Source organism: Anomaloglossus baeobatrachus, chromosome 4 (assembly GCF_048569485.1).
Source record: "Anomaloglossus baeobatrachus isolate aAnoBae1 chromosome 4, aAnoBae1.hap1, whole genome shotgun sequence".
Classification (NCBI taxonomy): Eukaryota; Metazoa; Chordata; class Amphibia; order Anura; family Aromobatidae; genus Anomaloglossus; species Anomaloglossus baeobatrachus.
Window position 1 is genome coordinate 627,584,119 of NC_134356.1, and position 27,484 is coordinate 627,611,602.

Consider the following 27,484-nt stretch of genomic DNA (forward strand, 5'->3'; position numbering starts at 1 on the left):
AAACTGAAACACGGTACGTTAGATTAATCTTAGTATTTATTTATATAAATAATTATACTTAATGATAGATTAATTTAGGTGTGGACGGAATGCACTGTCCCATGTATTGAAAATCCCCTTCTCTGCTGACACCAACCTCTTCCCCATCCTGAGTGTATATATATACAGAATATATCAAGGTAAGAATTCCAGATCAGGATTACTGGTATTAGATAAGAGAAGAAAAGCAGAAGAGAGAATGAACGGGAAAAGTGAAGGCATTGGTAAGAGGGAAACAATGAAGTTGATTTTGGTGGGACAGTAGTTATATATGGTGCGGGTAATTAAGAAAAAACATAATTGCTATCATTTATTCCACAGAATGTTCAGAAAAGGATAATGGAGTCATTACTAATGATGCAATATGGACAGTGGAAAAAAACACCATGAGGGGCCAATGTAAAGTATAATCCTATATAGCCATCTCTATCTGTCACATATCTATCTAGCTATCTATCCCTCTATCTATCTATCTATCTATCTATCTATCTATCTATCCCTCTATCTATCCCTCTATCTATCTATCCCTCTATCTATCTATCTATCTATCCCTCTATCTATCCCTCTATCTATCTATCTATCTATCTATCTATCTATCTATCTATCTATCTATCTATCTATCTATCTATCCCTCTATCTATCCCTCTATCTATCTATCTATCTATCTATCTATCTATCTATCCCTCTATCTATCCCTCTATCTATCTATCCCTCTATCTATCTATCTATCTATCTATCTATCTATCTATCTATCTATCCCTCTATCTATCTATCTATCTATCTATCTATCTATCCCTCTATCTATCCCTCTATCTATCCCTCTATCTATCTATCCCTCTATCTATCTATCTATCTATCTATCTATCTATCTATCTATCTATCTATCTATCTATCTATCTATCTATCCCTCTATCTATCTATCTATCTATCTATCTATCTATCTATCTATCTATCTATCTATCTATCCCTCTATCTATCTATCTATCTATCTATCTAGCCCTCTATCTATCTATCTATCTATCTATCTATCTATCTATCCCTCTATCTATCCCTCTATCTATCCCTCTATCTATCTATCCCTCTATCTATCTATCTATCTATCTATCTATCTATCTATCTATCTATCTATCTATCTATCCCTCTATCTATCTATCTATCTATCTATCTATCCCTCTATCTAATCTATCTCATATCTATCAATCTAAATCACCAGCACTATTTATAGATTGTCATATTTACAATGTATGTTATTTACCATAGAATATCTGTATACTTTATATACCAATCATGCGGACTTTATTTGAAGAAATTGCATTGTTCTATATCACAATGTATTAGTTGTACATTGCTACATATAGTATTTAAGGTGTAGATTAATATTTAAATTTATGTACAGAAACAAATGTCCAATTTGTCTATGGTCCATGGTATGTCAGTGATATAGCAATTATTCTATACATAATAGTATCCAGTATTATGTAGGAAGGTGAGGATGCCGGGCAGCGGGGGCTCCGCACTCCAACGCCAGAAAGAGTTTGTGTGTTGATCACTGAGTGTATGGTGCTTACTGTTCTCTTCAGGGTGGTGTCCATCATCCAGAAGCCGGTCCCTGTCGTAGACGCAGTAGGGAAACACTTGACACTGGAGTTCTTTTGGCAACTATAACTTGAAGAGGGTTTTTTCCCTTCTCACAGTTATCACAAACTTGGCGTCACTCCTATGGTTCTTATATAGTTACATATGTTGAAAAAAGACCTAGGTCCATCTAATTCAACCTTCCTCCATCAATTCTACATTTTGTCCATAAGCTACTTATTATAACCAACAATGTTGTGTGTACTGAGGAAATCAACCAGCCCCTTTTTAAAAGCTGTTATAGTATCGGCCATTACTACCTCTTGTGGTCGGCATTCCACAGCCTGACTGCTCTAACTGTAAAGAACCCTTTCCTATTTTTCTGTCGGAATCGCTTTTCTTCCACTCGCAGTGAGTGCCCGCTGGTCCTTAGTACTGTCTTTGGAAGAAATAAGTCATGTGCCAGTCCTTTATATTGACCACACATGTATTTATACATATAAATGAGATCTCCTCTGAGATGTCTTTTTTCTAAGCTAAATATATCTAACTTTTTCAACCTGTCATCATATGGGAGGCCTTCCATTCCTTGTAGTAGTCTAGTTAGTCGCCTTTGAACTGACTCTAACTTCTGAATGTCCTTCTTAAAATGTTGAGCCCAAAACTGGATCCCATATTCCAGATGTGGCCTTACAAGTGATTTATAGAGGGGTAACAATACGTTGGGATCATGGGTTCTAATCTCTCTTTTTATACACCCTAATATCTTGTTTGCTTTAGCAGCTGCTGCCTGACATTGAGTGCTGCTGCTCAGTTTATTTGTAATAAGAATACCCAAGTCCTTCTCCTGTTGTGTAGTCCCGAGTTTACTTCCATTTAATGTATACGCAGTTATAGGATTACTCCGTCCTAGGTGCATTACTTTACATTTATCAACTTTAAATCTCATTTGCCAAGTATCTGCCCAGTCTGATATCGTATCCAGATCTTTTTGTAATATTGTACTATCAAGGTCAGTTTTTAATATCCTACATAGTTTGGTGTCATCAGCAAAGACACTTTACTATCAATCCCATCCACAAGGTCATTAATAAATCCTGCTCTATTGTTCTTTGGGGTACTCCCTCTCAGCCCATCCCCGCTATCTTCGAACTCTCGTCCACAAGCTGCCGGGTCTATGCCTCTTTTCCCCCATTGTTATCACCGCTGTTTGGTTCTCTGCTCCGACGGCTCTCTAGTCACTTTGACTCTCTAAGCCCGTCGGGTCGATCCGTAGGCTCCGAACCTTAAGAGGATACCTCCGGGTTCCCTGACTGGCTCGACTATATAGCCACATCCGCTTCACTCAACCTCTCCTGCAGAACTGATACCTCACCAGGTTCATCTCTCTAGGCAACCGACTGACCATCTGTCACTCCTCTCACCTCAGCTATTAGCTCCCTCTGTGCCAGGAACTGTCTAACACCGCTTCATATGTAAAACCTATATATTCATCTTATCTGTCTAATACACCTTAGTATATGTCATTAATACATTGGCAATATATTACACATTACATAACCATACACTTTACACTTTGCATTGGATTCTCAACCGCTAGGTGGCACTGGCTGCTACATGGTCCCAGCTCTGCTGCATCACAATTCCTTATCATATTCTCTATAGGATTCAAGACAGTAGTGGTGGGGGGTAATGCGACCACCTCCTACAATTACATGGTTCTAGTATTTACTGATAGGTGCATTCCTGGTGGCTAGTGGTAAAATCAGTGGTTTATTTGTAATGATAAGGAGCCTAGTACTTGTGATAGTATAGGAAAATTATAAACCATGACAGTTAGATTGTGGTCATGTATTCCATTATGATTCCCTTTAGGCTGGTGATCCCTGATGGACTGATGAGAACTTATAAATCCTGTTAATTTAGTTTGGATTTTTGAAACCTATACCCCTCTCATTACTGCCTCTACATGTGGTCTAGAAGGTTTTACATGTGTAAATAATGAAGTATCTAATTATGTATTTTTATGATTTTGTTTTCTAGTTAAGTCTTATTTTGGGAGGAAGAGATCTCTAGTATTCAGAATAGCTCTCCTTGCCTTAATCTTGCTGATCGGTATACTGCTGATAATCTTTGTATGTTCATTCAGTAAGTATAAGACTCATTAGGAGAGAGTATTAACATGTGTGAATAGTACTATGGACAGAATGAGAGAGCGAAAGAGAGGAAAAAAAGAGAGAGAAAGAGAGGGAAAGAAAAAAAGAGAGCGGGAAAAAAAAGGGAAAAATGAGAGGAAAAGAGAGAGAAAGAAAGAGAGGGAAAGAAAGAGGCAGAAAGAAAGACAGAAAGAAGGAGAGGGAAAGAAGGAGAGGGATAGAAAGAAAGAGAAAGAAAGAGAGGGAAAGAAAGAGGGAAAGAGAGGGAAAAAGAGAGAGGGAAAGAAAGAGACAGGAAAAGAAAGAGAGGGAAAGAGAGAAATAAAGAGATAGAAAGAAAGAGAGAAATAAAGAGAGGGAAAGAAAGAGAAAGAGAGAGAAAGAAAGAAAGAGAGGGAAAGAAAGAGAGAGAAAGAAAGCGAGAGATAGAAAGCGAGGGAAAGAAAGAGAGAGAAAGAAAAAGGAAAAGAAAGAGAGAGAAAGAAAAAGAGGAAAAGAAAGAGAGGGAAAGAAAGAGACAGGGAAAGAAAGAGAGAGAAAGAAAGAGAAAGAGAGAGAGAAAGAAAAAGGAAAGATCTTTGTCTAAAATTTCCCCCCCAAAAAATAAAGGTATCCTGGTGGGCATGAACTTGTTTTAAAGGTTATGTCAAGGATTAGAAAAAAGTGGCTGTTTTCCTCTGTAGTATTGCAGTTCAGCCCTATATTGGAACTCTTTAACTGAAAAATTGAGTTCAAATCCCTAAAAAATTACTTAGCATAGAATTATTTTTATATAAAACATAATTAAAGAGATTTCTTTTGATGATGTTAAGTTAGCCATAGGTATAAATGGAATGGTGGCTAGTCAAAAATGACTTTGCTTAATGGGCAAGTTACTTCTTTCGACGCAGGGGCATAAGTATTTGCCATGTTCCTCTAGTTGAAAAAAAATGAGATCTGAAATCCAACCTCTCGGATCACTGTTTAATCCAACTGGAGACCTCAGTACTCAGTAGACCACCAGGAGGTCACTAAAAACTTGGGATGGTATTTGCTAATGTCAATGGCCACCTCAAAGTTGTTATACGGTTGTGTCCAATGATGTTGACCAAATCTTTGTTCTGTTTCTGCAGATTCATCTATCCTTGGACAACTGAAGACAATAAATGAGCAAGGTAACTCCTCGAATGTTCAACTAATCAGTATATACTCAAGTAGGGATGGGAAACCTAAATACAGCTCTAGTTTATCTTCCACCTCACCACTTTCCAGAATAATTTTATGTGACCTATAGAATTCATAGCATGTGGATACATATCATTATAGAATGAATTGATATGTGGTACTGAATTGTTCTATATGACATTAATACCTACAGTTTCAGAATCACAAAATCAGAGTGTAGAGGAGTTGGACAAACTGAAGACAAAAGTCACAGACCTCAGTAATTCGATGGGTAAGGAAATATCTCAAAGGTTCTCTTGGGAGCCCGTATAAGTAACAACAAGCCTCCCTGCCTTTGCCAGAGCATATAGATGGTAAACTAGACAGTAATTTGAAATTGTTGTCCCAAGTGAAGGAAATCCTACATACTACTCTATTACTATTTACGTGCTGCGTATGGGGGTCCAAGATTTGCACATGTGAGGAGGTCTTGTCACAATATGACTGCAAGATAGTGAGGGACAGGGGGTTCCTATATTCTCCCTCATGCTAGCAGAACCCAGGCTATCCCTGACCTCTGCATTACTCCTGACTCCGAAGTCCTACGTCTTGCTATTCTCCTTACCAGATCTCATCTGTTACCTTCCCCTTAGGGAAGGAATGGGCAGGTATGTGATTAAAACACAGATTAAGACAGACAGGGGGGAAACCAAAACTCAGGCACACTGAAAACTCACAGGAATAAACAGTAAGAGGATAAGGAGAACAGGAAGAGCAGGAAGGCAGCAATTAGAAGACAACAAGGATTAACACCACAACTGCTCACAGCAGTTATATATAGAAAGTCTGGATCACAACACCTTACCAGACCAGTACAGGTAAGCTATAGCTGGCATAAATGGTATAGAACTACCAGCATATATAGGAGGGGAGCGAACATGACTGGCTCCCCTACAACATATGATCAACGAGACTAACAAGCAGGCCAGGAGAGATTAACTTTTGCTAGCCTGTGGGTTGATGCCCTTGTCTTCCTGCGCTGATCATGTACATCAGAGAAGTTAGCAGGCAAAGTGCCAGAATCTATAGTTTTCACAGATCCTGACGCCACCATGACAGTTAGCAATGCCAGAGTTTTCTTCAGGGGTGTAACTACAATACGTGCAGGAGCTGCAATCACACCCAGGCCTTGCAGGCTAAAGGGCCCAAGAAGACCCTTTGGTCTATATAAAAACATCAATGCTATTAAAGACTCGCAATAATTTGGGGCCTTGTTGGAGCTTTTGCATTGGGGCCCATGAGCTTCAATTACACCACTGGTTTTCCTTAGCCAGTATGACATTTTCACCACAGTCCAGTGCTGCTTTCCACCATAAAATGTATATCAGTGCCTTTATGGTAGGTACAACATTGTTGACATCTAATGACCACATTCTGAATACAGCTGCGCAGCTCTGACATCACCTACTTCTGATTTTTTTGCTCTCTCATTTACATAGGTAAGATGTGCACAATGTGCCCCATTGGGTGGCGTACCATCGGCTCTTCATGTTATTATGTCTCAGAAGAAACGAGGACCTGGAATCAAGCCAGAGATGAATGCCACAAAGTTAACTCTTTTCTTGCCGTGATAAAGGACAGGAATGAGTCGGTAAGTGACATATACAAGAAGCAGCCTTGTTACCTTGTATTGATCTTTTGCATTGAATGTTCCAGTGGATTATCAACATACAAAAGAGTCATAACTAGAGGAAAAATCAGTCTTCTTTTCTACATGAAACAGCACCACTTTACCAAAAAGCTTTATGATGTATTTCAGTCCAGACCTAACAATCAATGGAACAAAAATGTTCTGACTTCTTTAGTGATGTAGCATGGGGAGCAAGAAAAACTTTAACCCCAGATGCCAGATTCTATGGCTATGTCCACACGCTGCATCTTTTTATCCTGTGGTCATAGAAAAGCAGCTTGTGGCCCATAAAACGCTTGAAAGAACATTTGCGTTTTGCCGCGTTTATGTTAACGCATGTTTAAAAAAAAAAAAAAAAAAAATAGAAGGAATAGATAGATAGATAGATAGATAGATAGATTAGATAGATAGAATAGATGGGAAGAAATAACAAAAGAGCTTGATAGATAGAGTGATAGCTAGCTTGGTTGGTTGTTTTTTTAATTATTTTTTGTTAAAAAAATGACCTGGGGTCCCCAAATTTTCATATCCAGCACAGGAACAGCAGCAGCTGAGGGCTCCAACCTTCAGCTGTCTGCTGTACCTTGGCTGGTTATGAAAAGAAGAGGGGATCCCATGCTTTTTTTTAATTATTTGATTTATTTTAAAAAAATGACGTGAGGTCCTCCCCATCTTTCTAAAACCAGCCAAAGGGACAGCAGATAACTGGGGGCTGAAATTATTGGGATGGGAAGGGCTGTGGTTATTTAGCCCTTTCGAGCCTAACAATAGCAGCCAGCAGCCACCCCAGAAGTGACGCATCCATTGGATGCACCATTTCTGGTGCCAGACGCTAGTACAGTGGCAAACGGGGTAATAAATGAGGTTGATGCCAGCTGTGAATTGCCAGCTGGCATCAAGCCCTGGTATTAGTAATTCATGGGCGTCTAGCAGACACCCCCATTACTAATTCCATTATTTGAAAGTAATAAGAAAAAATTTATCAGAACCAAACCCCCCCGACTCCATCCCTCATTGACCAATTTATTAAAAAATTTATTAAAATACAAAAGGTAATCCATTTTAATTTCCCCAACATTCTCCAAGTCGAACCTGAAAAGACATAAAAAGACAAATTAATTAAATATATAAACAAACACAAAAAAACACTCTTTTTTCCAATTTAATTCCCTGTGAAATCCCTAATCCAGGTCTGTCGTAATCCAAATCTTCGGTGCCCACTTTCGATCCCATACTCTCTGGCACATTCAGTGGAGAATATAACGTCCCCCACTGATTGTGCCAGCAGGCACTGCAACCACTGCAGGCACACACACACTGCTGTGTGTGCTTACCTGCAGTGACCTAAGACGACCTCATAAGTTCAGGTGAGTTCATTCACCTGACCCCATGATGCCACCAGGATAAGGCACTGATGTCACGGGGTTAGGTGAGTCCATTGTGAACTCACCTCACCTGACCCAGTGATGTCACAGGAGATGTGGTATGATCAGACCATGTCCCTGTACGGTCAGACACGGCCATTACACAGTACACAGCAGGTGCACAAATATAACATTATCTCAGCACAGGAACATTTTTGCATTTTTGTTTAACACATCCAGTTGTGGAAATTATTATGATTCCAAGATCTATTAATTAAAATGAACTTTACTTGTAAGGGGGAGGGTTCCTAAAACACTGGCCTCAAGAAAGCAATGTGATGTCAGTCAGAGTACAGATGTGTTTTTCACAAATAGTCTCAAATTCCATAAAATTTTATTTTTTTGAGGAATTTATCTTGGAGTGTGAGGAGTGGATGAGAAAGTAGTTTATCCATCCAAATAAAGAAGCTTATTTTTACTTTGTGGTGATAAAACACAGCGAGTTACCTACACCAACGACGCTCTGAACATTGCCTGTAATGTGAGGCTCTGAATAGGGGAGCTCGAGTCTTTCATCGTTACATTGAAGAACTGTTGGACTGTTCTTTATTGGCTACGTTCACATATCTTATAATCATCCGTTCAAACGAATCCATCAGAAAACTGATTTTCTGCTGGATCCATTTTTTTAACATGGGAGTCTATGGACAACGGATCCGTTAACAAATTGCTATTTAGCCACCGTTGTACTTTCATTTGTAACAGATCTGTTGTTTTCTTAACGGATCCATTATAAATGGAGGATAAATAGCAGTACGTAAATGGTTCTCTTCTCCATAGACTCCACATGTTAAAAACGCATCCGGCCAACATTCGTTATTTAACAACGGACAAAAAAGTTGTGTTTGCACAACTTTTTTGAAACCAAATCTCTAATGGATGACTACAGGACTTGTGAACCCAGGCTTAGGCCCCTTTTACATGTCAGTGATTCCGGAACGTATGACGCCGTTTTCATACGTAACAGATACACAGACATATGCAGACCCATTAAGATCAGTGGTTCTGCGCACCCATTTGTGTTTTTTTCATGAACCGTGTGTCCGTGTGTTTCGCACGCAGACAAGTCTGTTTTTCTCCAGCATCACTGATGTCACATGGCCACACACCCACTGATGTGACACCTACCAGAGAAAACAGGTGTCTTTGAAATAAAATTATTTTCTATATTCACCTGCCTCCAGCACTGCTGTCTCTGCTTCCAGGCCCACTCATTATGCTCCTGCATATTCACTGCACTGCAGACCCGGAAGTAGCAGCGCGGGAGACAGCAGTGTCCTGGACAGGTGAATAAAACATTCCTGCTCTCCCTGTGCTATCACGGCTAGCACGCAGAGAACACATGTGTGCCAAAATCACGGCACATAGACTGCCATACGCACCTGTGCCGCCCCCATGCCAGCAGCCGGTGCTGCTCGGAACCGGATCTACGGTATGGCTCGAGGGGTTCTCCGGACCCGGGGGGTCGCGCGGACACTCCGAATAAAAGGGGACGTATTTGTACGGGGTTCATTGTGAAATGTCTGGGATGCCACTCACGGTGTGTGGTGAGATGTAGCACCACCGTTGCTGTTGCGGGGCTCCCAGGGACGTTGGGCTGGCAGCTGGATGTTAACCCCTCCGTGGGTAGCGATGGATGTCCCGGGGCCCAATGTCTCTATGTGGAGGATGGTGACTGCGGGGGCCGGCGCACCCGGTCAGGCCGGGGATGTTACTCACGGTCGAATAAATCACACAAGTCCTGTGGTAAACCAAGGTGATGGTGGCTGGCTGCCGCTGATAGGTGTATCTGGTCCCACACCCGGGCTGGTAGTCAAAGTCTCTCTCCTCTGCACTAAGTGTGTTCTGTGTTGGACTTCCCTGTGTGTAACGCAGGAGTCCGCTCCCGCTCCTTTGGTTGGGAGCCGTGCCCGTCTGACGCTGACCTGTGGGATCTACAGGCCCTGGTGGTGGCCCTATCCCTCTCGGTGGGTGGTTGCCTACTTTTCGGGACTTAGGTTGGGACAGGACCTAAAATCCTGCCCTCAATTGGTTAATTAGCTAGGCCGTCGGTGCCGGTCCTTGCTTCAGGATCCAAGTACCCCCTCTGTGCACACGGTTCCGGGTCGGTTCTCCGGTGTCGGTACTGGCGGGCTACAACCCTGCCCCGGTCCACCCCGAATCTCCAGCAGCAGTCTTCCCGTCTCCTGCAGACTCTGGCTACCGTGTGCCACCTAGCCAGCACGTCAGGTCTCTGACCCTGACGTCTGTCAGTTTAGCTTCCACACTCCAAACTTGAACTCCAACTCTCAACTCAACTCCCTTAACTTTACTTCACTGTTTTCCCGCCCCAGGTTCTCTAAACCCCTAGGTGGGCATTCCCTATCCGCCTGGTCCCACCCACTGGTGTGTCTGTCCTACCCTAAGGGAGGGTGACTAGGGTTTCAGGTCGGCTGATTTAACCCAGTGTGGGATAGGTGTTGTGCAGGGGCCTATGTGTACATCTACCTGGTTTTCCAGGGCGTTAAACACCTTCAACAAGGTCCGTGAAAAATGTGTGTTTTTTTCACTTACGTGTGAAAGGGTGCCTTAATGGTATTTGTTGAGCTCCAAATCTTACCACATTTTTTTGTTATGTTTGTGAAATTGAATGTCTTATCGCCACACAGGAGACCTGTGAGTAATAACAAGGAATTTAATGTTTGGTTGCAGGATTCGGTGAATACATTGCTTAACTGGAACAGATATTACTGGATAGGACTGAGACGAGATACAGTGGATTCACACATCTGGAAGTGGAGAGATGGATCTGAAGTCACCTTTACGTAAGTACAGCCACCATAACTATCTACTGTATTTGTTCTATCACATACCTATCTGTCTGTCCTTTTCATATCAATTCCATGGCTTGAGAAAGGTTCAGTTGGAACCAAAATGTTGTCAGTCACATCATGAGCCAATAAAAGTTTGATTTTTCAGCTTTAATATTGGAGTACTGCCTTCCTTCTCTTTTTTCTACATTATTGGCATCATTGAAAAATTGCCTGGTAGGCCCTTAACCATAATTGTTTTGTTAAGTGCTGCTCTTGTCTCTTTTTTTTTTCTATCTATTTAATGAGGGTTGAATAGGCGATATAAAATATTGCCTAGGGGATGGATATAAAAAAAAATACCGATACTCATCTACTAGCACCCACCTGGATCCAACGCAGGCCACTCTGGTCTGTGCAGAGGCAGGAAGCGGTGATGTCATTTCCACCAGCCACAGATCAGTTGTGGCCTGTGATTGCCTGAAGCGGTCAGGTGAGTTTGAACAGTGCATTATCATAAAACATTTGTTGATATGCTTCTCAAATCTACTGATTTCTGTAGCTACTCACGGGCCATAGCGACTTGTTGGCTGGTGGCACAGTAAGATCCCCATTTCTTGTGTCTGCAAACAGAACCAAGTAGCCTGTGCTGGATCCAGGTAGCTATTGTAGCTATGGTTGAGTATTTTTAACATTTTTGCCCACTGGGCAAAAGTTTTATTTTGCACAGACATTTGTTAAAGGGAACCTTTTATGTCCCCCCATGCCCTCCAATCAAGCAGAATTTGTATATTTATATAATGCTTGTGAGTGTGAGCGGAGATGGACCTACCTGGTTGCAGCACACAGTACACCTGAGGTGCGTGACTTTGGCACACCCTGGATATTCACCAGAGCCTCTGATGATTAGTATGGATTTGGTTGTCTGTAGCATCCAGGTGTCACTCAAGGAAACTTGGTGCTGCGACAACAGGGGTATGGACACTGACAGTCTCAGATATGACAGGTGCAGCCAGTACGGCTGATGAGGCAGGCTCAGCTGGTATGGATGAGTATGTACTGCCCCGTGCTCGGCTGCAGCCGAGCCGCTCGGATCCGGGCCCGTTGGTGAGTGGCTCGAGTGCCTCCGGACCCAGGGTCATGTCGCTCTGAACGAGGAAGCTGGCGCTTTTTGGTGGGGGGTCAGGTAGGTGCACGGCCGAAGCCGCACTTGAGTTTGTGACGCCACCCACGGGATGTGGTGAAGGTAGACACCACCGCTGCAGTTACGGGGCACCCGAGGGAGATGTTTATGCAGCAAGTTGTTACCCCTCCGTGGGCAGGGATGGTGGCCCCGGGAACCGTTGGGGGTAGCTTGGCGGTGCAGGGCGGTGCGCAGCCGGATGGCACTGTTGTCCTCACTATTATTGACACACACAAGTCTCTGGTAAACCAAGTTGATGGTGGTCGGTGCCTGCAGCCGGCTGCGTCTGGTCCCCCAGGTTCGGTGGTCTTTGCCTTTCTCCTGCACCGTGTTGTGTATTTGGGCTGCCTGCGCTTCAGCGACTGGAGTCCGCTCCCAGGCTTTGTGAATGTCGGGAGAGCCCTTTTGCCCGCAGACGCTACCTGCGCAGTGGCTTTCTATCCCCCTCGGTGGGCTGTTGTCTTCAGTCGGGACTTGGGTGGGAAAGGACCTATAGTCCAGACCGCAATCAGTTAATTAACTCAGTCCAGTGGATTCTGGACCTCGTTTCAGGGTCTGAGTACCCCCCTGTGTGCTCCGGTTTCCGATTCGGTTCCCCGGGTCGGTACCGGCGGGCCACTACCCTGTCCCGGTCCACCACGGTTCCACCGAGCCGTCTTCCCGGCTCCTGCAGGCTAAGGCCACCATCTGCCTCCTAGCCAAAGGTGCCCGGGCTCCAACCCCGGCACCTGTCAGACTCCTCTCTCTCTACTCTCCTCTACTCTCAACTCCACTCACCTGAACTCAACTCCTCACTGAAAACTGACTGTTTTCCTGCCTCAGACCCTCTGAACTCTTCGGTGGGCGTGACCAACCGCTTGGCTCTGCCCCCTGGTGTGTTCATCAAGCACTGAGGGAGGTGACTAGGTTTTAATGGTTGGCTGATGTTACCTTATTGGGGGACAGGTGTAGTGCGGGGGTCTACCTGTGACTACCTGGCTAGTCCAGGGTGTCACACTCCCCCTTGGTTAACTACAGACCGTCCGCGGGCTGTCCGACCACCACCGTTTTTTGTTTTTTTTTTTAACTTCGTTTTATTAACAATTTCAAACATGGTACAACTGACATTTGCCATATAAAGATAGCTCAGTATATAGATAGTAATATTTAAATATAACAATGAACAGTCATATAAAGTCCATAATATCTTTAGCACTTAACATAGAACAATGTTATTGTCCAAACTTCTTATCATTTGCATATATATCTAAATTTATATTGAGCATAAGAACAGCTGTATCAGCATGACCATATTTTGAAAACAAGATAGAAAAAGGAAGAGAAAAAGGAGAAAAGAAAGAACAACAACAACAGCTACATTGCATTATTATATCTCAATATACCATTGGACAGTGTTTCATATCCCAACATCTAGCGGGAACCACCATTATCCGCATAATCTCCCTCAAACCTCCGCAAGTGTGTCTGGAGAAGAATTCCACAAACCCCAGATTTTGTTAAATTTTCCCGGGCACCCCCTATTATAAACCACCGTTTCTTTTGTAACTGAAAAAGATAAAAGAGAACATATGTACAATTATAATAATAGTATTTACAATCAAGCATATTTGTGTTTCTTCCCTTGCGGGAGGCATGTTACTTAAACGTTGCAAACATATAAAAGGAAACACTTTTATTAACCGGGAATGGGACGGGACCGGGTCCTTTCATTTGCCCACCCAAGCAAACCTAAACCTTGATGCTGCGTCTAAAAACAGGTCAGCACCCCTTTTCCCCAGTCCAGGGATCGGGTTCAGGTCCGGGTATTGCCCATACAGGCTGGGTACAAAGTTCCATACCCGGCAGTCTCACAGAGGCCCCTGAGGGAGACCCCTGACCCGGATGGCAGTCACTGGTTCCCATGGTGACGGGACCTTGGCCTCCTCTGCCGCAGGCCCTTCCTCCAACCAGCCTCCACGGGGACTGTAGGACCTGAAAGGGTGGTCCGGGATTATTTACAAGCCCAAAAGTTTTTGGGTGGCTTGCAAGTTCTCAGCCTTGTTCATTGTAAACTTTAAAACATCAGGAACATCAACTTTAAAACTTCAACCTTGCGGCGGTTTCCGGCTCCTTTAAGGCCGGCCATTTTCAGGACACATGCCTGCAAAGTACCCCAGCTGCCGACAGTACCTACAGAGCGCAATCATCGTGTTTCCAAAGACGCCAATGACGAGCGGGGCGTCATCCTCTGAGACGGACTCCGTATCATCCCCTGAGCTGCTGCCATCTGTCGTCTCCGGTTCTGAGAAGGCACCTACGGGGTCTTCCGGGCCGGGTGCCGTTCCTGTCACGGCCGGGCGGACTGCCGGGGCTGACATCCTGCCTGCGGCAGGCGGTTCACTGCCAGCTGCTGCACGGGGAGTCACCACCGGAGCCTCTGGACCCGCCGCTCCTGCGACCGGAGCGGGAGCTGTAACCGCCTCCTCACCGGCGGCATTTGTACCGCCTCGGGGCTCGGCCGGCTGCTGAGCCGCTCAGGTCCGTGCTCGTCAGTGGGTGACTCGAGCTCCTCCCGGACCCGGGGGTCACGTCGCTCTGAAGGGGAGTTGGCGCTACGTGTAGAGATTTCGGTGGGGAAGGTTCACGGCCTGGGCCGTGGCATTTAGAGATCTAAGTTCGTGATGCCACCCACGGGTTGTGGTGAATGTGGACACCACCACTGCCGTTAACTAGGCTCCTGGGGACGGTGTTATGCAGCCTGGTGTTGACCCCTCCGTGGGCAGGGGGTGATGGTCCCGGGGCCCGGTGGTTGTGAGGTACGGGCAAGATGGTGTGGTGCGGTGCGCGGCCTGAGGGCACTGTTGTACTCACTATGACAGATACACCGGAGTCTCTGGTAAACCAAAAAGGATGGTGGTCGGTGCCCGCAGCTAGCTGCGCTTTGCTCCTTTCTCAGGTTGGTGGTTCCCGCCTTTCTCCTGTACCTCTTTAGTAGAACTTGACTGCCTATGCTTCAGCAACGGTAGTCCGCTCACCGGCTTGATGTGTGTTGGGGAACCCGTTTGCCTGCAAGCGCTGGCCCGTGGGATCTCTCTGCCTGTGCGGTGGCTTTCTATCCCCCTCGGTGGGCTGTTGCCGTCTTTCGGGTCTTGGGACAGGAAAGGACCTAAGGTCCAGACCTCAATCAGTGAATTCGACATGGTCCAGTGGCTTCTGGACCTCGTTCTGGGTCTGAGTACCCTTCCTGGTGCTCCGGTTTCCAGTTGGTTCCCCGGTTCGGTACCGGCGGGCCACTACCCTGTCCCGGTCCCTTACGGTTCCACCAGCCATCTTCCCGACTCCTGCAGGCGGCAGTCACTGTCTGTCTCCTTGCCACGGTACCAGGGCTACGACCCCGGCACCGGTCAGTGTTGTCGCTGCAGACCTGACGCCTCAGGCCTGTTGCACTTGAACTAGAACGCCGCTCCACTTCACTGTACTGACTGAACTGAACTTAAAACTGACTGTGTGTTTCCTGTCTCAGGCTCTCTGGACTCCTAGGTGGGTGTGGCTAACCGCCTGGCACCACCCCCCGGTGTGACCATTGAACACTGAGAGAGGTGACAAGGGTTTTGTAGGTTGGCTGCTGTCACCAGGGCCGGCATCAGGCTTGGGAGCAGACATCCTCCATCTGCTCCCCCTTGGTCTTTTCGCGGCACTCCCTTCTTCGGCCGATCAGTTTCGCTTTTCGACTTCTCGCTTTTCTGCATGGCCGCGTTCCCAGGGGACGGGGCTTCAGTTTTTCACACCCTTTCTGCGGGTAAGAAGACTCTGGCGGGAATCTTTGCGCCAAAAGATGGCGGCAAGATGGCGGATTCTGCAAATTTCGCAACTGATTACCGCTTACTTCACTTCACTAGGTAAGTGAATAGGTAAGTATCCTGTTCGTGACGCCAGAAGAGTCGATGTGTACCGCCCCGCGCTCGGCTGCAGCCGAGCCGCTCGGATCCGGGCTCGTTGGTGGGTGGCTCGAGCGCCTCCGGACCTGAGGTCACGTCGCTCTGAAAGGGGAAGCTGGCGCTTTTTCGTGGGGGGTTAGGTAGGTGCACGGCCGAAGCCGCGCTTGAGTTCGTGACGCCACCTATGGAATGTGGTGAAGGTAGACACCACCGCTGCAGTTACGGGGCACCCGGGGGAGATGTTTATGCAGCAAGTTGTTAACCCCTCCATGGGCAGGGATGGTAGCCCCGGGACCCGTTGGGGGTAGCTGGGCGGTGCAGGGCAGTGCGCGGCCGGATGGCACTGTTGTACTCACTGTTATTGACACACACAAGTCTCTGGTAAACAAAGTTGATGGTGGTCGGTGCCCGCAGCCGGCTGCGTCTGGTCCCCCACCCGGTTCGGTGGTCTTGGCCTTTCTCCTGCACCGTGTTGTGTATTTGGGCTGCCTGCGCTTCAGCGACGGGAGTCCGCTCCCTGACTTTGTGAATGTCGGGAGAGTACTTTTGTCCGTAGACGCTGGCCCGTGGGATCTCTCTGCCTGTGCGACGGCTTTCTATCCCCCTTGGTGGGCTGTTGTCTTCAGTCGGGACTTGGGTGGGAAAGGACCTATAGTCCAGACCGCAATCAGTTAATTAACTTAGTCCATTGGATTCTGGACCTCGTTTCAGGGTCTGAGTACCCCGTTTCCGATTCGGTTCCCCGGGTCGGTACCGGCGGGCCACTACCCTGTCCCGGTCCACCACGGTTCCACCGAGCCATCTTCCCGGCTTCTGCAGGCTAATGCCACCGTCTGCCTCCTAGCCAAAGGTGCCCGGGCTCCAACCCCGGCACCTGTCAGACTCCTCTCTCCTCTACTCTCAACTCCACTCAACTGAACTCAACTCCTCACTGAAAACTGACTGTTTTCCTGCCTCAGGCCCTCTGAACTCCTCGGTGGGCGTGGCCAACCGCCTGGCTCCGCCCCCTTGTGTGTCCATCAAGCACTGAGGGAGGTGACTAGGTTTTAATGGTTGGCTGATGTTACTTTATTGGGGGACAGGTGTAGTGCGGGGGTCTACCTGTGACTACCTGGCTAGTCCAGGGCGTCACAAGTACACCAGCAGGTACGGCACATACAACTGGTACGGATTGGTGCAGCAGTGTGTACTGCAGATGCCGCTGGTACAGCAGTGGATACATCAGGTACTGGAATACAGACATGTATCAGAGATACAGCACACAGCAATACAGCAGCATCGGCACAAGGGACCTGACAACTAGCAATGCGTCTGTTAAAGATAGACTACGTTCCCCAGGCATCTCCTATAAAGGGAGGATGTCTTAAATACCTATTGCTTCTTCCAGGTTAGGGTGCACCGGCCCTTTAAGAATAGGTGTTCTCCTTCAAGGCCTGCACGACTTGTGCAAGCCCAGGGACCTGGCAGGGACCGGGGACAGGGCAGATGCCACAGAGTGGCCAGATGAGTGAATGTGTGTGTGTGTGGGGGGGGCTGGACAGTTGGGGGATGCCGGTAACGGCGTTACAATTTAGTGCTAAATTCTTTGCTTAACCAGACCTTTATAATGTTAGTCATAGAATCAGACTGGTAGAGATAAAAGGAACCTCAAGGGCCATCGGGTCCAACCCCCTGCGAGTGCAGGTTTTATAAATCATCCCAGCTATATGTTTATCCAGCTTCTACTTGAAGATTTCCATTGATGGAGAGCTCACTACCTCCCGTGTTCGCCTGTTCCACCCTCTGACTGCCCTCACCACGTCCCGTGGTCGCCTGTTCCACTCTGACTGCCCTCACCACCTCCTGTGGTCGCCTGTTCCACTCCCTGACTTCCCTCACTGACAGAAAGTTTCTTAATGTCTAATCTGAATCTCCTTCCTTTTAGTTTCATTCCATTGCTTCTTGTACCTCCTTGAGCTAATGAGAATGGGGTAGTTTCCGCTGCACTGTCACTACCTTTCAGATATTTGACCACTATGAAGTCTCCTCTCAGCCTTCTCTCTAGTTCTTTTAGCCGGTCTTCATATGACATGGTTTACAGATCTTCTACCATCTTGGTTGCTCTTCTCTGGACTTTCTCAAATATATTGTCTTTCTTGAATTGGGGCGCCCAGAACTGTACACAGTATTCCAAGTGGGGTCTGACCAGAGCAGAGTATAGGGGAATAATTACCTTTCTAGATCTAGATCTTGTCTTGATACATCCCAGAATTGTGTTGGCCTTTTTAGCTGAAGGTTGAACTAGATGGACCTAGGTCTTTTTTCAACCTAAGGAACTATGTAACTATGGAGCACCATGCTGTTGGCTTATGTTGAATCTGGGATCTACCACTTTGCCCATAAAAAATACAAAAAGTGGACAGTAGAAGATTGGAAATGGGTGGTTTGAAGCAATGAGATGAAAGTCAATCGACTAGGCTCTGATGGGTGCAAATGGGTCTGGAAGAAATTGGGAATTGGGCTAATGTATTGAGAAATTGAAGGAACTGTCAAGTTCAGTGGAGGAAACCTGACGATATGGGGTTGTTTCACAGCCAAAGGCATTGGATTCTTGACCAAGATCGATGGTGGTCTTAATGCTGAGCTATATACGAGTATCTTACAAGACAAGTTACTTCATACACGGTATGAAAAGGGCAACATAGTGTTCCAACAGGACAATGACCCAAAGCATATGTCGAGATAGGAGAAGAAATGGTTCAATGACAATGAAGTAGAGGTGCTGAATTGGCCCCAACAGTCCCCAAACTACCAATCACAGTGGTGGTACTCCATCTTACCACGCACCACGGGTGGCGTCACAAACTTTAATCAAACAGCCCCGTGTAAATACTCCCCCTTTTATTTGAGTGGCCGCACGACCCCGACCCCTGGGTCCGAAGACCCCTCGAGCCATTGCGGATCCGGACCCGAGCAGCCCGGCTGCTGACGTGGGGGCGGCACACCTCAAAATTCTTGGCGTCATGAACAGGATACGAGCAGGACCCACTTACCTGGGTGACGTGCGCCTTGAAAGCCGAAAACCGCGAGTCGCAATTCCTTTTCCGCCAATTCCGACATCTTCCGCCATCTTTTCACTCCAAAACGCCATCTTCCCCGCGAAAGCGCGCAAAGCAGAAGCCTTGCCCTTCGTCCCGAGTGTGAAGCCGGAACCAGAAGTTCCCAGAGGGCCACAGCGTGTGAAGGAGTGCTGAGTGAAAACAGAGGGGGCGTGCCGGAATGTAAACTACAGCGGAAGAGAAGCAGGGATGCCAGGACTCTGCCATACCGTTCCTGGACAACGCAGAGGAAAGATGGCGGAGAGGAGCTGGTCACCGGAACATGCTGTTACCGGGACCGCGACATGGATCGAGGAGGAGACAGAGCACCTGTGTAGGAGAATGCGGACGCAGTTCCTATTCATCTTGAATCACTGGAGGGAAGAGATGAGCCTGGCGATGGCGGTGCGAGCCCGTGAGATTGAGATCCCACGTGAAGAGAGGGTAAGCGGTTACCCAGTCCCAACTGAATGCCCAAATCCGGCCACAGCGGCTGAGGGATCCGGACCGCCCACACTCGCGGTGAGCACTCCACCGTCACCTACCCCGTCCTCGGCAGACGCCGAGCTGCCCACTACTACCCCGGTCGCGGAACCTACAGTGTCTTCATATGACGCCCCAGCTGCAGAAACCCAGGTTCTGTCCCTCGTCCTAGTTACGACAGCGGTCATCCGGACACCGGCCAGACCAGACCTGGCCACATCACTGGGCCCGTCCTCAGAGGCGGAGCACCTGGACCCTGCAACCCCAGCTGCAGAACAGTCGGTTCTTCAACCTGCCAAGATGGAAGTGGAGCCCAAAGATCCACCGGTTCCACTGCCGCGCGGCATCCTGACGGCTGTTGGGGCCGCAAGAGTCCACATAAAACCAAAGCCAGCTAGGGAGCCAAAGCCGGACGCTGACACCCCCTACTGGGAACGACACCAGTGAAAGCTGACACCGGAAATGACAACTCCAGATCAACGGCAGCGGGAGATCGTTGCCCGTACACGGAGGGAAAAGGAAAATTTAGGGAAAGCCACCTTTCGTGTTCGAGGGCCGCAACGAAGGGGCCACATGCGGCGCTTCGACCCTGAAAAGGGGGGGGTTTCCTCTGGGAAACAAGCCTCCCTGAAGAAGTGTTTGTAGCTCGGAGAGATATCGAGCAACATCTCCCGAGGGATCACCCGGGCCATAACCTGGAGCCAGGGGAGGTGATCACCTGCACGTGGCACTGGAGCAAGCGGGGCTGGTATGCCCTAGATGTGAAACAGCTCGCTATGGTAAATGAGCAAGTGGTGCCAGCCGCCGCCATTGATTACCAGCCTCCCAGTGAGCGGGTACCGAGAAGAGTGTTAAAAAAGTACCAGTGGTTTAACGATATCAAAAACGAAGAAACTTCAGCTCTCCCCTCTTCACTCCCAAATCTTACCTCCGGTGCACGGAAACACCCTGACCTGGGTGAGAACACATGAAGAAAAAGGAGAAATTCCAGCAACTTCAGGAGAAAGTAGAATTTTCTTAAAAAACAGATTCTTTATTGATCATAAAAATATTAATATTCCATCCAAGCAGGACAAAAAATGGAGAGGCAAGACAGAGGAGCTGTTTCCTACGCGTTTCAACCTGAATAGGTCTTAATCATGGAATGCGCAGAGGAAATCTCTAAGGCTACTTTCACACATCCGGTTTGAGCACTGCGGCTCAATCCGGCTGTGAAGCCTATGCAACGGATGCGGTGAAAACACCGCATCCTTTGCATAAGTTTTTTACATGCGGCCGGTCCGGTTTTTGCCGCTTGCGGCATGCTACTGAGCATGCGCAGTGGCAAAAAACGCATGCGGCGGCCGGATACGGTTTTTGCCGCATCGCGCCGCATCCGGCATCCATAGGGATGCATTGAGAAAAGCACTGCATCGGCCGGATGCGGCGCGATGCGGTTTTTTTTTGCCGGAGCAAAAAACGTGCCAGGGAACGTTCCATCCGGCCGCCGCATCAGCTAAATCTGCCGCATGCGGCAAAAACCGGACCGAACGCAAGCCCATGCGGCACAATGCGGCACTAATTAAAGTCTATGCAGGAAAAACGCAACCGGCAGCCAAAAAAACGGTTGCGGTTTTCCTGAAAAGTGCCGGATTGTGCCGCATTGCAAAAGCCGGATGTGTGAAAGCAGCCTAAGGCTAGTGCCACACATCCATGCCTCCGGCACGTGTTTGTCATTTTTTTCACGTACCGGCGGCACGGAGACACGTACAGCAATGCTACCCTATGGTAGCAGGCACACACACTTAAAACCACACGGAACGTGTGTCCGTGTGCGTTTGTACGTGTGTGCGTTTTTCAAAGCGCTGACATGTCCGTTTTTTCACCGGCAGCACGGGTGTCACACGGCCCGCACCCGTACCACACGGGTGTAGTGTGGATGCGGTCCCGTGTGACACGTGCCGGAGAAAACACACATGTCAGTGAAAAAAAACCAAAACATTAACTCACCTTCTCCAGCCCTCCTGTCTCTGCCGCTGCTGCCTCTTGCTGCCGACCGCCGCTCATTATTCTCATTGAATATTCACTTCACTGCCTGGCAGCAGCAGCAGCGGGGAGACGGGAGGGCTGGAGACCGAGGATCAGCACCACGGACAGCAGCGCGGACATCAGGAAGGACCAGGTGAGTATAATAATTACCGGTTCTACGTGTGCTATCGCGGATAGCACACGTAGAACACACGTGTCACGCACGTACCAGAGACACGTACTTACCTGCACGCAACACGCAGGGAAAATACGTGTCTCTCGGCACGTGCGTAAATTTCACGTGAGTGTGGCAGAAGCCTCAGACAGTATTTAAAGTCTGTGCACAACAAGAACAGGTTGAATTGATTGGATGTGTTACCACCCAGCCCATTTAATGTGGAGAGCACAGAGAGGAGAAAGAAAAAAAAAGAAAGAATAGAAACTGAGACACTGCACCAAAAAGTCAGCACAACAACAGAAAATAAAGGAAAAAACACCAATATATATATATAAACTGATTAAAAGCAGAAGTAACCAGAGAGATCACATGATAAGAAATAAATATATGCCCGGTATAATCCATAGAGAAGGGGCTCTTTAAAGACAAGAAAGATTGTTTTCCTCCTGACATGGACACACAAAAAAAAAAATTTGTTAATGTCCATATTGCTATATAATGAAAATTTAAATTCAAATACTAAAGGAATAACCTTGAACCATCAAATATCCAATAATTACTACAGTATAATATGATATAGTTATTGGTACTGAAAAAGGTATGTCCTATAAAGAACAAATAATTCAGGAATTCAAGTATACTGCATAACAAGATCTCTCCTCATATTCAGACCATGCGGCATTCTCGTGCCCAATTTAAAGATCCAGAAAGATTCTCTATTAAGAATCTTTCTTTTAAGATCCCCACCCCTTTTAGGTCTGGAAACTTTCTCAATGCCTGTGAAAACAAGATTGTCAAGACATCTATTGTGAACAGAGGCAAAGTGTCTAGAAACAGCAGACACATTTACCGCAGATGTATTTAATGTGTCTGACATGTGTCTACGTATTCTTTGTTTGAGGGGACAACTCGTGCAGCCAACATATTGAACGTGACAGGAAATACACTCAATCAAATAAACCACATTTGGGGTATTGCAGTTTATAAAGCTGTTAATATTGTAGGAAAGTCCTGTATAATTAGATGTAAATGATTTGCATTTTTTTGCATGTTTGCACGAGATGCAAAAATTGTGCCCACAGCCAAAAAAACCTGTGCAGGATAACCAATTTTTAGAGATGGCATTGTCCTTTTTGCTTACAACCAAACTGGGTGATAGAATATTGGCAAGATTAGGGGCTCTTCTGGCTACAAAATTAATTTTATTTTTAGTGAATATCCGATTTATTAAATCATCACTAAGTAAAATAGGCAGATGTTTTTGTACTATTTTTACTATATCATGGAATTGAGGAGAAAAATTCGTTGTAAACATCACACCATTATTCCTACTAAAATTGTTCTTATTTATCTCTAAATAAATCCGATCTATCTATTTTATTAACTATCATTTTTGCCCGATCTAGACACCATTTCGGGTAGCCCCTGTGTTTGAGCTTGGTAACAGCACAATCCATTTCCACTTGTAGAGCCTCTGGACAGGAACAGTTGCGCTTTAACCTAATAAGTTCACCAAGCGGAATATTTTTAATGACATGCGGAGAATGACATGAACTGGCCATTAAAATGGAGTTGGAGTCCGTGTCCTTATGGTAAGGAAGGATCTCCACTACACTGCCCTTCCCTATCAAAGTGACATCTAGATAATTAATGCTGGTGGAATTTGTTTGAAATGTGAATTTGAGATTAAAGGAATTTTGGTTGAGATGGTTAATGAAAGAATGTGCAGTGACCTCATCCCCTCTCCATATAATTAATACATCATCTATGTAACGTGTGTAAAAAATTATATGATCTGAAAATGTAAAATTCCTCAAAAATGGCTACAACAATATTGGCATGGGAGGGAGAGAATTTCCCTCCCATGCTAACGCCACATTTCTGCAGAAAAAACTTTTCATCAAAAGAAAAATAATTGTGCGTTAATAAAAAGTTAATTGCAGTAATGATAAAATTTTGTGTGTGAATGGGATATGAACTGTGTTTTCTAAGAAACAACTGCAAACAATCAGAAGCTACATGATGTGGAATAGAAGGATAAAGACTAACAATATCACATGTCAGCCACATGTAGTTGCCCTGCCAGGATATGGAGTTCAAATTATTGATAAGAGATTTAGTGTCTCTGAGAAAACCTGGCAATTCTCTAACTAAAGGCTGCAAAAAATGATCCAACCAAGCACCAAGTTTTTCACCAAGGGAACCAATGCCGGATATAATGGGCCTAAATGGAGGGGGAAAAATACCTTTATGTAGTTTGGGGAGGGCATGGTACACAGGAATCACAGGATGATCCACTGTAAGATCATCAAAAAATTTTTGTGTAAAAATGCCCCCCTCCAAACCAGCCTAAAGCATTTTATCCATCTTTACCTTAAAGAAATTAGTTGGGTCCCCTTGTAAATGTAAATACGTATGATCATCAGACAAAATGGCATGGTTCATTTTAAAATACAAAAGTGCATCCAAAACAACAACCCCTCCCCCCTTGTCGGCTTCCCTGATAATTAAACCAGTGTTAGGCCTTGTGCGCACTGGGAAATGGAATTTTCTTGAGAAAATTCCGCATGCTCTCAAAGATTACCGCACCCACGGGAAAAAAACGCGGGAAACCGCACCCAAAAACCGCATGCGGTTTGCCGCGGTTTGCTGCGGTTTTACCGCAGTATTATTCGCGGTATTGCCGCGGTTTTGCCGCGTGCGGGTTGGGATGTGCTTTATTGCATTCAATGCAATAAAGCACATTGAAAAAAAAAAAAAAAGTCATTTAATTCTGAGATAGTAGATAGACAGAAGAATAGATAGAGGGATAGATAGACAGATAGACAGATAGAGGGATAGACAGATAGATAGATAGATAGATAGAGGGATAGATAGATAGATAGATGAGAGATCGCTGCATTTCCCACGGTCGGCAGTGAGTTCACATTACCGGCCGTGGGAAATGACCGGTAATTACCTCTGCTGTCTGCTGCTTTCATTCAGCGCTGTGTCTGACAGTCGCGGCTGGATGTAAGCAGCGCAGGACGTCGGACCTGTGGATTACGCCGGAGCTTTGGTGCGGGAGGGGTTAATAAAATGGTGAACGAGGCTTGTTTGTTTTATTTAAAATAAAGGATTTTTCGGTGTCTGTGTTTTTTTCACTTTACTTACGGGTTGATCATGTCAGCTGTCACATAGACGCTGCCATGATCAAGCCTGGAGTTAATGGCGGTGGTCCCCCACCACCATTAACCCCTTGTATTACCTTGCCACCACTGCTACACGTTGGCAAGAAGAGCCGAGGACACGCCGGTTCTGCCGCATAATGCATGCGACAGTGCCGGGGCAGCTGCGGCTGATATTCTCGGCTGCGGGAGGGGGGAGTGAGGCGGGGGACATTATCCCTGCCCCTCTCCCTCCCCAGCCTGAGAATACCGGGCCGCCGCTGTGTGCTTACCTCGGCTGGAAGGTAAATATGCAGCGGAGCCCACGTTCTTTGTTTTCTATATTTCCGTTTTCTTTCTATGTGTGTTCTATGTGTCTGTGTCTGTGTTCTATGTGTCTGTGATGTCTGTGTGTGTGTGATGTGTGTGTGTTTACTCTCTGCACGGCTTCCTCTTCCTGTAATGACATCACTTCCCTGCAAAACCGCAGACAAGCGATGCACATTACCGGAGGTAAACCGCGAAATACCGCAGGGAATAACGCAGGAAAACGCAGTGAACCGCACAATTTGCAATTTGCTTCCTGCGTTATTCCCTGCGGGATTTCATGATTAACATTGGAGTCAATGGAGTGAAATCCCGCAGCGACGTGCGGAAAAGAAGTGACATGCACTTGTTTTTGCTGCGGGATTCCCGCAGCAAAACATGCAGCTGTCAAATTCCGCCCAGTGCGCACAGGATTTTTTTTCTCCATAGGATTTGCTGGTGATTCACTGCAGAGATGTTATGAACATTTTCTGCAGCGAAACATGCAGCAAATCCGCGGAAAATCCGCGGCAAAATCCGGTAAGTGCGCACATAGCCTTAGATTGTAAATCTTGTAAAGCCAAAACCTCTTGGGGGTTGAGATTGTTGTTTCTGACACCTGTGATCCTATCAAGAGCAACCAAATCCTCTTCAATGTGTTCCTGAAAAGTATCTAAGGCTGGACTCACACGAGCGTATGGCATCCGATACGAGAGCATCGGATGCGATATGCTAATGTCCCCCGACTCAGGCTCTGCTGCAAGTGTGAGCCGGGTGTCATGCGACTGTAACCCGATCTTGCGATCGGGTCACAACTGTGAAGCTGAGTGCAGGCGCTGTGGAGGAGAGGGAGGGGTTAATCCTCCCATCTCCTCCACTGTCAGCCTGTGTGTAGATCGCACTGCACTGGGATAACATCCGAGTGCAGTCCGATGTATCTCTCGCATCCATTCACTTGAATGGGTGCGAGGGATACGGCTCTCGCAGACAATTGCAGCATGCTGCCACTTTTCTCGCAGAATCTGGATGCGAGAAAAGCTGACCAACAGCTCAACCTCATTGCCTAACATTGGTCAGAGTGCAATGCGAGAATTTCTCGCATTGCACTCGTCCGATTTTCACGCTCGTGTGAGCGTACCCTAATACAGATGGTCTGGACTGAACAGGATAAAAAGAAGAATTGCTTGTGATAAACCTGTCAGGAAGAAAATCATAATTTCTGGATTCTGATTCAAGCTGCCTCAAATCAGAAAGTTTTTTCAACTCACAAAATCTAGGGATCACATTAGAATCAAACATATCAGAACCCAGATTAAGACTGGAATCATCATGTGGATCTTCATTATCGGTGAAATGGCACTTCAAAGTCAGATTTCTTGCCAACTTGTTAATGTCCAGCAGCGTGTTGAAGAGATTGAATTTATTCGTGGGATAGAAACTAAGTCCTTTAGATAATACTGATAAATGGTGAAAGAATCTGAGCTGAGAGGTTCCAAACTGGACAGGTTAATATTTCCGTTTCCTGCGGTCCGGATATCTGGTATTTCCGATGTTTGCGACCTCCTCTCCTGGTGCGTTTTTTGAAGTATGGTTTTTCTTATTATTAAACCTTTTATCAAGTGGAGTGGATGTTGTAACTCCCTCCGAAGAAGAATCAGAAGAAATATCCACTGAATAATTCGTAGTAGCTGAGGAAATACTGGTATCGCCAAAACTGACTTTCCTGTTGTAGTTTTTTTGAAAAAACCTCTTATTTTTATATTGCGATCTTAGAATCGAACTTTGGTGCTGTTGATTCCTCCAAGTATAAATTTTGTCAGTCTGGTAGTCCATGGTGTCTCTGTCAAATTTACGTTTTTTCCTTTCTGCGATTTTATCATCCAAAATATTCAGATGTTTGTCCAAGTTGTCATTAAGTGTGGTAAAATCAGAAATGTCCTTAAATTTGTCCAACAAAGTCTCTGTTTCCAAAATAGATTTTTTAACCGCTTCTAATTCCTGTTCCTCATGCTTAATAATAAGCTCCATTAACTGGATGGAACATTTAGAAAGAATGGTGTTCCAATCTGATAGAAAATTTTCAGAGAATGTAGCAAACGTCAGAGACTTAATGATCCTTAGGCCACGAGGTATCATATTCTTGTCTACATATGAGCGTAATGATGTGGAATCCCACCATAACCTGGCTTCTCTGGATTTGTGTTTTTCCAACAGTCTGTGTAGCTGAAAAAGCTCCTCATTATCTTTAACAGTAGCCTCTGTAGAAGTCGTGCCATTGCGAGGATTAAAAATGGAATTAAATTTAGTTCTCCTGTGCAAAGGTAGATCCATAAGGAGTGGAAATAAGCAGGTTAAATAACCAAAACAGTTA

General features: G+C 46.0%; 1 protein-coding gene across 2 annotated transcripts in view; it reads left to right on the plus strand.

Annotated features, from left to right (window-relative positions):
- The first annotated feature begins 201 nt into the window (after positions 1–201).
- Positions 202–27,484, plus strand: part of LOC142301944 (C-type lectin lectoxin-Lio3-like) — a 57,787-nt gene continuing 30,504 nt past the window's right edge. Inside the window, exons 1-7 of one of the 2 annotated variants that reach the window (XM_075343005.1) lie at positions 202–263; positions 361–438; positions 3,658–3,762; positions 4,883–4,924; positions 5,128–5,205; positions 6,413–6,564; positions 10,719–10,831. In XM_075343005.1, the coding sequence (XP_075199120.1) occupies positions 239–263; positions 361–438; positions 3,658–3,762; positions 4,883–4,924; positions 5,128–5,205; positions 6,413–6,564; positions 10,719–10,831 (593 nt within the window). In that variant the 5' untranslated portion in view covers positions 202–238. The remainder of the gene's footprint in view (positions 264–360; positions 439–3,657; positions 3,763–4,882; positions 4,925–5,127; positions 5,206–6,412; positions 6,565–10,718; positions 10,832–27,484) is intronic. The other variant, XM_075343006.1, reaches the window with a different exon arrangement.